Here is a 12,038-nt window from a genome sequence, read left to right on the forward strand (position 1 = left end):
CCTGTCCAGGTGTCCTTGTGATGGACTGGAGACCTGTCCAGGTGTCCCTGTGATGGATCCAGGTGTCCCTGTGATGGACTTGAGAACTGCCCAGGTGTCCTTGTGATGTACTGGAGACCTGTCCAGGTGTCCCTGTGATGGATCCAGGTGTCCCTGTGATGGACTGGAGACCTGTCCAGGTGTCCCTGTGATGGACTGGACACCTGTCCAGGTGTCTTTGTGATGGACTGGAGACCTGTCCAGGTGTCCCTGTCATGGATCCAGGTGTCCCTGTGATGGACTGGAGACCTGTCCAGGTGTCCTTGTGATGGACTTGAGACCTGCCCAGGTGTCCTTGTGATGGACTGGAAACCTGTCCAGGTGTCCTTGTGATGGACTGGAGACCTGTCCAGGTGTCCCTGTCATGGATCCTGGTGTCCCTGTGATGGACTGGAGACCTGTCCAGGTGTCCTTGTGATGGACTGGAAACCTGTCCAGGTGTCCTTGTGATGGACTTGAGACCTGCCCAGGTGTCCTTGTGATGGTCTGGAAACCTGTCCAGGTGTCCTTGTGATGGACTGGAGTCCTGTCCAGGTGTCCTTGTGATGGACTGGACACCTGTCCAGGTGTCCTTGTGATGGACTGGAGACCTGTCCAGGTGTCCTTGTGATGGACTGGAGACCTGTCCAGGTGTCCTTGTGATGGACTGGACACCTGTCCAGGTGTCCTTGTGATGGACCGTAGACCTGGAGATCTTAGTTGTACTTCTCTATGACAGCATCAACCCAAGTCAAGATGGCTGTAACAGCTCAAAACAAAAACAGCTGTACTTTAGTGGATTTTACAGATACTGAGCTAAAGTTTGCTGTGGTAGTAGCTGAGAGTCATTCATTTTCACTCTGTTATGTCTTTACTTACTCTGCTCAACATTTGTAGTTATTTTTTCTATCCTTAACATGTGTTTTTTGTCTTTCAGATACACCTGGACCTGGACCTGGACCTATATCTGCACCTACCATTCTGTGTTCGTCTGTCTCTCCTTCCTGTCCTCTCAACCAGCCGGTCAAAGCAGATGGTCTCTTGTCCTGAGCTGGTTCTGCTGGAGGTTTCTTCCTGTTAAAGGGAGTTTTTCTTTCCACTGTCTCCACTGTGCTTGCTCAGGATGGGAGACTGCAACGAAGCCAAGATTCATCTTGTCTGCTGGATTCTTAGATAGAGAACTTTACTAATTGTCTTTTATGTGAATGTTCCTGTAAAGTCCCTGAGACAACTCTGTTGTGATTTGGTGCTTTATAAATAAACTGAATTGAATTGAATTGAATTGAATTCACAGCACACACCCTGAGACCTGATTGGATGTACCATATTATGTTTGTTCAAGCTTTGACGAAAACAAGATAACTTCTCCACAGAACATGGTCTCAGGGTGAAACTCTGGCATGGATCAGCTGACATGAACTCCTTCAGGGCCTGTATATAAATTTAGAAGTTACCATAAATAGCCTTGACAAGTTGTGGACAGCAGATGGAGCAAAGCCAGACTGGCAGTCATCTTAGCCCAGACTGCAGCTGGTTCTGTTGTTTGGACATGGAAGAAGGAGGTAAAGATAATACTGACAGAACATGGGTGGCTAAACATGTGCCAAATGAATTCCACCACCACGAGCTCCAGGGCAGTGGAGGGAATTTTCATGGAAGAACATAATTTGTTTTTTTACAACCCCCAAAAGAACAGATTTTCAGACCGGCAGAGCTGAATCTGGGCATTGTTGGAGAAAATGTGATAATGTGATGGATGATCGGGGGGGTGCCCATTGATTCGCTCCTCCTGGGTAAAGGTAGTCAAAGAGATCAGATTAATTCTTGGCTTTGAAATTGAACATAACTTTCAAAATGATATATTTATGTAATTTACCGAATGAACTCAGTTCTCAAGAATAAGTACATCTTGAAAATACTACTGATAGCAGGGGAAAAAATCATTAACAAGGAAATGGTTTAGTGGGGACCCACCGACATTGAAAGAATGGTCAGCCACTGTAGAAGAAATGTGTCAAATGGAAATGCTTACCTTCTCCCTAAGACTCAGAGAGAAGGACGCCAGCACGTTTTAAAGATGTATTGGTTGTGTTGGCGTATTGATGTAACCTGTCACAAGAGACCAATAAAGCACGGCGAGCCGTCTCAAAAACAAGTCTCAAAAATATTGGTCAAAATGAACTCAAAAGTAATGTGAAGTAACGCCTCTTTCTTAATTTTTCTCTGTTTTTGTACTCTGTGTGGTAAATGTGATTTGGTGTTGGACAGAAGGCCAGGACTGCGAATCAAGATATTCCCACCTAGTGGTGGCTCGTCAGTAGGGGGCGCTCGGGCGCCGCCCACCCACTGGAACCACTCATCATTTTACATTGAAGACTTAAACCAATTGAATAAAAATGAAATTAAAAAATGTAAATGTTTCGAAATACATGTATATATTTTTTAGTTGTGTAAGACAAATATTTTATAGTTAATGATGAGTTGTTTCTCTCAAAAACGTTGTCTGATTGGTGACGTATTTACAGCCCCTGGGGGATGTTAAGATATTTTTGGACTGGTCCTATGGTTTTGATCTGCTCAGAGATGGGATTATAATGAAATTATGGCCCGGTTCAGACTGGGTTAAACTGGGCCAGCAACTCTAAAAAGAGTCTCCCTGGGATTCAATATCAGTCAAGGAACAAGGTTTAATCTGCCACATCATGTAGGAAGGTTTTTGAAGCACCGTCTCATATTTCCTAACACATCAGAACCACATAAGATCCATTGAGATCACACTTAGCCACGCCCCCCATACACTGACAGGTTGAGCTCCCCTTCTGCGAAGGAGGAGTCTAGGACCCTATAAATGAGTAATGACACGGGACATCGGGGCTCTTCCGGGTCTGTGAACGTGTCACAGACCGGAGAGACCAGCGCTGTAAATTGTAAGTAAAACTGTAAACTAAGTGTGATCACAGATCTCTTATCGAAGGTCCGCCGGGCCTGAAGGCAGCCTAACTTGCAGGTTTTGGGCCGTGGGAGGAAACCGGAGTATCCGATAAAAACAAGAGGAGAACACGTACGCTGCACACAGAAAGACCCCAGATCCAAATTGGGGATTGAACCCCAGACCTAATTGCTGTGAGGCAACAATGCTAACCACCAATGCCCCTTTTCCATAGTCCCTCTTCAACTCGGTTCCACTCGGTTCTTTTACGGTTCAGCTCGGTACATGTTGATTTTCCATATGCACTTCAGTACCTGTTCTAATCGGCTGGTCCAGAATCCAACTCGTCTTACCAGCTGGTGGTGGTACTTCCCCATGAAGCCATTTACTAGCCACCACTAAACGTATTAGAAAAAAAGACCCTGAATAGAGTCACAACAAAAATGGAGGACCTCGTAGCTTTGTTGAAAATTCTGCCCAGTCTGTGACTTTTTGTCAATTTAAAGAGAAGCGACCCAGAAAAGGCTGCAGGCAGCGAGGCGAAAGACTGGAGAAATACAGGAGCGTAATCTGCTATGGGGAGTCGAGCATAAAAGTACGTACCAGTAAATGTCGATTAAGTACGGTTCAGTAATACATGCTGTGTGTTTCAGATGATTCTCCAGCAAAATAATCCAGCTCTGGAGCGACAGCAAACAGTGTGTGCCTTTAAAGACAGTGGCTGTTTCCTTCACTGCCCTAAACCATCCATGTATCCTTTCAGTGCAGATGTTGACAATAAAGATTTATTAAAAATATCTTGACTTTTGTTATTTACCAAACACTATGGGTGGATGGATGGAATTATAACAATTTAAATGGCCTGAAGATGTAAAATAACAGCAAGTCAATTAAATGTGATGTTTTCAGGCAGTTAGCTCTTTCTTTTAAAGACCGACTAGTTGTTTTATTTGTGAATAAAATAAGCAGTATTAGTCATTAAAGTGACAACAGGATTTCGTGATAAAGCCGGCATCATTTATTTTTAATCTTCACTGATTATAATATATATATATGTATATTTTTATACATAAGTTTTTAAAAAATGTTTCCACGCTCCATCCCAAACCCGTCCCATTCCGCCTGTCTGCCGGGACTCGGAGTCCGGCCTTCGTGCGCTTCAACGGGTCGGCAGTTTGTATAATCCTCCGCGGCGACTAGCTCGCTCTGAATTTTGTCGTTGGTCACCAAACACAAAAAACGCCTGCACTTCAGCGTTAAACCACGGCGCTGTCATTATTGTTTTTAAAATCTTTAAAATAGGTCCAGCCGCTGCTCCGAGTTCAAGTAATTGCAAATGGCGGATCATTGTTTTGAAAAGTTTCTGAAAGAACCAGTGACTCCACTCCCTGACCAGTCAGGGACCGACAGTGTTCTAACGTCATGTTTTGGTGCCAGTACCCCAGAGAAAAAGGGACTGAAAAAGGGGCTGGCTCCATGAAAAACTGCTAGTGGAAAAAGCCTTTGACCCGAGCCGAACTGTGCTGAAGAGGGGCTATGGAAAAGGAGCATTAAGTCGTTGTGATGTCTATTAGCGAAATATCTCATAAATGGTTCCTGCTTTTTGGATTCGGCTGGTTTTATCTACAATCAAGGAAGTCGTCGGCAGCAAATTTGGACCTGATCCTGCTGCTTGCCTTTATGATGTCTTGGTTCGTGCCTCGAGTGCCCAGACTCAAATGCTTTGGGCAGAATGGATCAGATCTCAGGGATTTTACTCAGTCACGTTCCATCGGTGTGGCCATGTTATTTTGGACATTTTGGAACCGAGTGGACCAACACAGACTCAAAGTAGATGTCATTAAGTTCTGCCTGTCCCCAAAACAACCGTGTGTTTATCTGAATTTGACTCCCTTGGCTGGCCTTGAAGGTCATCTTATCTGAACTCACCTGGAGAAAATGTGATCTGACGCTCACCACCCCCTCCCTGAGGAATTTCCAACTAATAACCAGATGAAACCAGCTGAATAAACATTGTGCCATCATTTCAGGACTCTTGGATTCTCATAATCGTTATTCTTGGCCATTCCTCGACATACCTCGAGAATGTTCATGTACCGCACCGGAGGACACTGGATGATTATTACATCCCTATCAGAACTCTTACAGTGACCTCGAGAGCATCTATGAACATGCTGACCGCACTCGCCTCCCCCATCTGCAGAATGTCTTCGTCACTATGTGCTTGTTTGTGCGAGGTGTTTTTTTAATATCAGTTTTTCTTCCCAGGCAGGAAAAAAAAGTTTGATACGAATTTTTTCGACTCCAACTCCTACGTGTGTCCAGTTTACCACTTTTTGTCTGTCCAAACAGGTCTCACTTGTAAATGAGTCTTCTAGGCTCAATGTGACGTATCTCTCTAAATAAATAGACAGAAGTCATCACTGGATATAATCTCACTTATTCTGAAGGTGGAACGTCTGCTGCTTTGTTGCTCCTTCTTCATAAAAATGAAACAAATTAAGGCACAGAAACTGTACAAACTTTATTGAAAACATGTCGGTAACAAAAACAAACTAAAGTAACATTCAATTAAAAATCCTGTAACAGACCTGGGTAACACCAGTAAACTGAGACAAATCCTGGCGGGTGATGGTGAAACACGTATCAACTCTGAAGTCAGTAAAATTCATTATTTACACTTTATTTCAGTTTGTGACCATCACATCATGAAGGCTTGTGTCTGTTCAGAGCAAACAGCCGAAGTTCTCAAAACACAAAACTAAAGGTTGCTAAAGTTTGTGGAGTAAGCTAAAACTGAACTGGTATAACTGAAACAAAAAGAAACAAAATATATATATATATTTAAAAAAAATTGCCAAAAGCTAAAACAAGCAACACCTTATCTCAACACAAAAAGTAGCTAAAGCGTTGATAATAGCTAAAAGTAGCACAGGACGAGAAAAACCGAGCGAGCATGTTAGAAGATATGACAAACATTAAAAGTCCTCGATCAACACGTTTCTGTCTAAACAGCTAAAATAAGACAAAGCACAGTTTGACTGGATTATTTAACCTCAAGGTGTTCCCAGGGTTCAACCTGAAGCTAAATGATAAACTTCTTCATCTTTTTACATTACGAACTTTATTTCCAACATAAAAAGTGCATCACAAAACAATATTTTTGCCAAAAACTAAAATAAAAAAAAAGACAGTTTTGGAAACACATCTGCTTGTTTTCTGTTTGTACATTTTTGCAACCAAACACAAAAGCGTGCAGCTGTAAAATAATATCCCACGGGACTGAATTTTTTAACTTTTCATGTTATAGAAGACAAAAAGTGTATTGTAATAACATCCATCCATTATCTTCACCCGCTTCTTCCTTTCTGGGACACGACGAGTTGCTGGTGCAATACCCAGCAGTCAATGTGCAGAGGCGGGGACGCGGGGATATTTGTTATTTATAACATGATAAATGTGTAAAGCGTGGTCGATCATTAACAGTATAAAGTCACACTGTAAATAATTTTTCTGTGGCATTAACAGACTTCCATACTTGAGTCAAAAGCACAGAAATATAAATCACCTAACTCTACATTTCCTGTGTGTCAACTGGAATTATTCGGGCGCTCCATTTGTACTTGGACAGGAAGTGCTGTACCCTGATGTCACATGTTCAATCAGTCTCTTCTGAGCCTAAAATCCAACATGGCCGCCTCACACGTGAAACGTTACGATGGTTGAAACTTGTTCAAGGTGAGAAAAGATGGCAAAATGAGCAGAACGAAGGGTAATTTAGCTAAAACCAGCAAAAAATTAAAATTTGCTAAATTACCAAAACAATAACTACAAGTTAAAATCAGCTAAACCAAAATGCTAAAGCTAGCAAAACCATAGCAAAAAAAAAAAACTAGAGTAATTTATCAAAACATACTGTGGCTTCAAGCTGAACCAGAGAGAACAAAACTAAATTTGGAAAACACATTATAGCTAAAGGCTAAGGTTAGCTAAACCAGAGCTAAAAGCTAAAATTAGCTAAGCACATTGTAGCTTAAAGCTCCGGTAAGCAGAACATCACTAATCAGAGTGAATCGTGGTTGTGACTTGTCAAAGCATCAAGATCTTTCTGTCAGTTAGTATCTCATTGATGCTAACTGACATCTCAAAGACACTGATGTGTCCTCATGGTGTCCTCCAGGGCTCTGTGTTCGTCGTTTCCTACTTTGTACCCTTCATATCACCTTCCTTCAGGCTGTATTTTCAGAACATCCAGCATCCATTCATGATAAAACTTGATGTGAGGTCATTCCTGGACAGTGGTTCAGCTCTCCGAGGTGAATGGAAGGCAATGTTTCTGGACAGTAGTGTCGCTACGCAGGTCGGACAACTTCTGTGCTTTTGTCTTTGAATGATTGTAGTTGAAGCAGCTAAAAGGGATATTTCAGACTTCTGTTGCAGATAACTCTTTAAATATTTGTCCAGGCTTAGAGCAAGAGCAGTTTTATCGTTTCTTAACTGATTAAATGGAATTTGTGGCTTTGAGTAAAAATACAATTTCCTTTTTCAGGTTACAGATGTGGGACAAGCATGGAATGAAGAGACGGGTCAGGTTCTGTCGGACTGCATCAGGGTGCTGAAAACTGCAGGAGAAAAGAACAATCAGAACAAATGAAGACCACAGCCTGTCGGAGTGTTCGTCTGCTACCACATGAACCAGGGAAGATGTCTGAATGAAACTCGAGACAGTAAATATGAAACGAAAATCAATTCAAGATGGCTGCCACAGCTAGGCAACCAGAACAAATAAAAAATCCGACTAGTTTTACAGATATTGAGCTAAACGTTGATGGTAATAGCAGAGAGCAGTACCCAGCTTATAAAGTGACTGAGCTTGTTTTACTAGTTTAGGCTATTGGCTAGTTTTAGCTTAGAGCTAGCCTTTCACTACTTATAGTTAGCATTTTGCTGCTTTAGCTTTTGGAAAACATTTTGCTGCATTTAACTTTTAGCTAGCTTTTTGTTACATTTAGCTTTTGTTATATTACACCCAAAACTTATAAGCAGTGCCGGAATAAGGTAAAGAAATTGAAGTCCGAATATAGGGCGGCCACAACGGGTGGAGCGGCTTGAACGCAATGACCAGTTACCATACCGCCCACAGAGCGGAGAATCGAGTCACAGTGCCAAATCACCTACACCAGAGAAGAACCGACAAGACGACAGCTGAGTACAGTCGTACGTATCGATGGCAAAGCGTTTATAGTTCTTCTGAGTGGGGTGTAGACTGAAGGTGGTTGGAATGGCCCAGGTGGGGAGGGCTATGGTTCTATACACCTGTTTTACGTTAGTATATACATGATCGAGTGTATTTTTCCCCTGGTTGAACACTTGACATGCTGGTAGAATTTTGGCAAGACAGATTTTAGGTTTACTTGATTGATATCCCCAGCTATGATGTGTAGCCCATCAGGGTAAACTTGTTGCTGTGTGTTAATTGTTGCTGGTCCAAACCCAACAGGAAGTCAGCCATTTTGGTTCAAAGGGTCATTTTGGGACATTTTTTAATTTTAATACATGACGAATTGTAATGAACTCCTCCTAGGGATTTGGAGTTATTGGCTTCAAACTTGGTTGATATGCCCTAAAGGCATTGGGGAGTAAAAGTTATCAAAATATTGAGTTTTCGGTTATGCTAAAGGGGCGTGGCCAGGCCTCAAAGTTACTCTTGATGCCATAATTTTCAAACGCTATAACTTTCACAAAGAAAGACCAAATTGCACCAAACGTGGCATGAGTCATCCCTGATGATGATCCAGTGTCAGAAGACATATACCAAGTTGGTCTGACCTGCATCAAACCACAAACAGTTTTTGCTGGAGGATGTGGCCATTGCGGGTTGGCGAAGTCAGACATAACGCCGTTGCCATACGTTTGCATCTAAATTCCATATATTTCAGCCGAGCTGCACCAAACTCAATACACTCGATCAGTATCCACCCAACAACAGGAATGCAGTCCAATATTTCATAGATGTGGCCTAATGCCTCCACAGTGCCCCCTAGAATATTTTAAAACCTCAGCCCCGAGGCATGCTTTGACTGACAATCATGAAATCCAGTACACATGTGTAACTTGTCAGGACCTACAAAAAAGTCTATTGGACACATGGTCCAAACGCAATAGGAAGCCAGCCATCTTGGAGCAATCCTATTTCTCCCGTTTATGAAATATTAAAACTATATCCATTGAACATTGATAACCACACGACATGTTGAAAAGCCTAAAGAAAGTCCTCGCCAAACATTCGCCACAAAACAGGAAGCGACAATAACTACTGTGTGGAAGGTCGGATTTTGGACAAACTTGTAAGACTTGCAGCTGGACTCGTACTGACATGGGCGGTTAGTGATTTTTCAAGATTTGCAAAATGCGCCCCTGGTGGACGCGTGCAGGAATGGCACAAGAGCATTCACAATGGCGACTGGGAGGTGTAGCTGGAGCTCCTGCAGTCACCATTTGGCCAAAGCGGCACTTTTCTGCATGGGCCTTCTATGCTGCTTGCAGCTTTTATTTTGGTTGGGTTTGATGAAGGTGCTCTGGTTTTGATCTGGTTTTGTTGAAGCGCTCTGGTTTTGGTCTGGGTTTGTAGATGCTCTCAGACTTACTGCCTGCTGGGCAGTAGCTCAATAAGAAATATTTAACTTGAAACATGCAAGATCATTAATGAGAACATAAACTCACCTTGGGGGTCAGAGTGAGAACCTTGTTGGACCTTGCCACTCTCTGGATCCTGACCTGGACGATCAGAGACATGAGGACAATGAGACTGAAATACTCCATCTCCACTGGGACAGTTTTAGAACCACTGAAGACTCACCTCCTTGGATCTTGAAACACAGTTTCTTCTTCTGGTAGGCGAAGTAGCTGGAGGCGGCTCCCACCAGAGCCACTCCTATGGCACTGATGATCCCTGCCACAGGTCCAGATCCTGCAGAACCAGAAGGACACAGCAGGATTCAGAATGAATCCAGCATCCCAGCTTGACTCACACTCAGCAAAGAATTGAAACAACTAAACATCCTGGTTTTCTACAGCTTTGGTAAAGTGCAAATTATTTGGTACTGTTAGTGGGCAGAGATATCAGGTTCTTTTAGCTCACCTCAGCTTTATGGACCCAGGACCTCCTCCTGTCACCTGCATTACTGTGGATAAGGCCTACACCAGAAGGTCCATCTCCTTCATTATCCTTTTCCTGTTGTTAGTTTCGATCAGAACCAGTACAGACCACCGTTCGGGTCCAATGTGATGTGTGAGGATGGTTGTGACTAGAATCCATGTTTTTACCAACAGATGACCAAACTGTGTGTGGTGAGCCCCCTCCTGTTTACTCTGCTCACGTATGATTGTGCAGCTACCCATCCAGGCTGTCACATTGTAAAGTTTACAGACGATACAGCGGTGGTGGGATGCATCACAAACAATGATGAGTCCAGCTACAGGCAGGAGGTGGAACACCTGGAGAGCTGGTGCAAAGAGAATAACCTTCACATCAATGTGAAGAAGACAAAGGAGATGATTGTGGACTTCAGAAGGAACAAAAACACCTACACCCCCTGAACATAAGAGGATCTGCGGTGGAAGTGGTCTCCAGCTACAAGTACTTGGGTGTACACCTGAACAACAACTTCAGCTGGAGCAACAACACCACCAGCCTGATGAAGAAAGCTCATCAGAGACTCTACTTCCTCAGACGGCTGAGACGAGCTGGTCTGGGAAGCTCAGTCCTCACCTCCTTCTACAGGTGTGCAGTGGAGAGCATCCTGTGCTCCAGCATCAACGTGTGGCATGGAGGCTGCACAGCTGCAGAAAGAAAAGCTTTGCAGAGAGTGGTGAAGGCTGCACAGAAGATGTTGGAGTCAGTCTCCCCACCATCACAGACATCTACACCTCCAGATGCAGGAAGAGGGCCACCTGCATCATGAAGGACCTCACTCACCCAGCACACACACTTTTTGCCCCACTCCCCTCAGGAAGGAGGTTGAGGAGCATTAAGTGTAGAACCACTAGACTGAGGAACAGCTTCTACCCTGAGGCTGTTAGACTCATGAATCTCTAACTAGAATAATCACTGTGAAAAACCATATCATGTTGCTGCTGATCTGTTTCATGTTGCTGCTGATCTGTTTCATGTTGCTGCTGATCTGTTTCAATGTTGATGTGTTCATGCGTGCACATCTGCTCACAGACTCATGTTCATGTTTGTGCTGATGTTCAATGTTTTTATGTTATGAGTGCTTAGTGTATATTTAGTTGATGTTTTTCTTAGTTCATATCTTAGATGTTATTACTGTTTTTCTTATACATTTTATTGTTGGATGTAACTGGGACCCTGTGTACATAATTTCGCTCCACCACATGTACCACATGAGGTGCGAATGACAATAAAGAATCTCTGACTCTCTGATCACCCTTTGGAGCACAAGTTAGGAGTCATCAGGACTCTGTACCACAGAGCAGACAGCGTCCCCACTAGCTCAGGAGCCAGGCAGAAGGAGAAATCCCACACAAGACAGGCTCTAGAGCAATGTGGATATCCTAACTGGGCCTTCCTGGAAGCAGAAACCCAAACAGGACTCCAGTCAGCCAACAGGTGAAAAGGAGGAACCCAGACCCAGACCAGTGGTCATTCCATATGTTGAGGGAGTATCAGAGAAACTGAGACGTTTATTTTCTAAACATAACGTCCCAGTGGCTTTTAAACCCCAAAATACATTAAAGACTGGTTCATCCCAAAGATCCAGTCCCCCGGCACAAACAGAGCAATGTTGTGTATGTTGTTCAGTGTCAGGAGGGTGATCAGTCTTACATCGGGGAAACTAAACAGCCACTGGCCAAAAGGATGGACCAGCACAGAAGATCAACATCATCAGGCCAGGACTCTGCGGTCTACACTCATCTCCAGGCCAGCGGTCACTCTTTCAGGGATGAAGATGTTCACATCCTGGACAGAGAGGAACGATGGTTTGAGAGAGGAGTAAAGGAGGCCATCTTTGTGAAAAGAAACCGTCCATCATTAAACAGGGGCGGAGCCTCCAGGTTCAACTGTCCC

The 12,038-nt window shown here is 43.5% G+C and overlaps 1 protein-coding gene across 1 annotated transcript in view; it reads right to left on the reverse strand.

The window, feature by feature from the left end:
• LOC119429183 (glycogenin-1) overlaps nt 1-12,038 on the reverse strand; it is an 87,927-nt gene that overhangs the window by 66,250 nt on the left and 9,639 nt on the right. Inside the window, exons 3-4 of the mRNA XM_037696862.1 lie at nt 9,807-9,917; nt 9,671-9,724 (exon numbers count right to left, since the gene is read on the reverse strand). Of these exons, the coding sequence (XP_037552790.1) occupies nt 9,671-9,724; nt 9,807-9,917 (165 nt within the window). The remainder of the gene's footprint in view (nt 1-9,670; nt 9,725-9,806; nt 9,918-12,038) is intronic.

The sequence above is a fragment of the Nematolebias whitei genome, chromosome 24 (genome assembly GCF_014905685.2).
Source record: "Nematolebias whitei isolate Nwh7 chromosome 24, NemWhi1, whole genome shotgun sequence".
In the NCBI taxonomy this organism is placed as follows: Eukaryota; Metazoa; Chordata; class Actinopteri; order Cyprinodontiformes; family Rivulidae; genus Nematolebias; species Nematolebias whitei.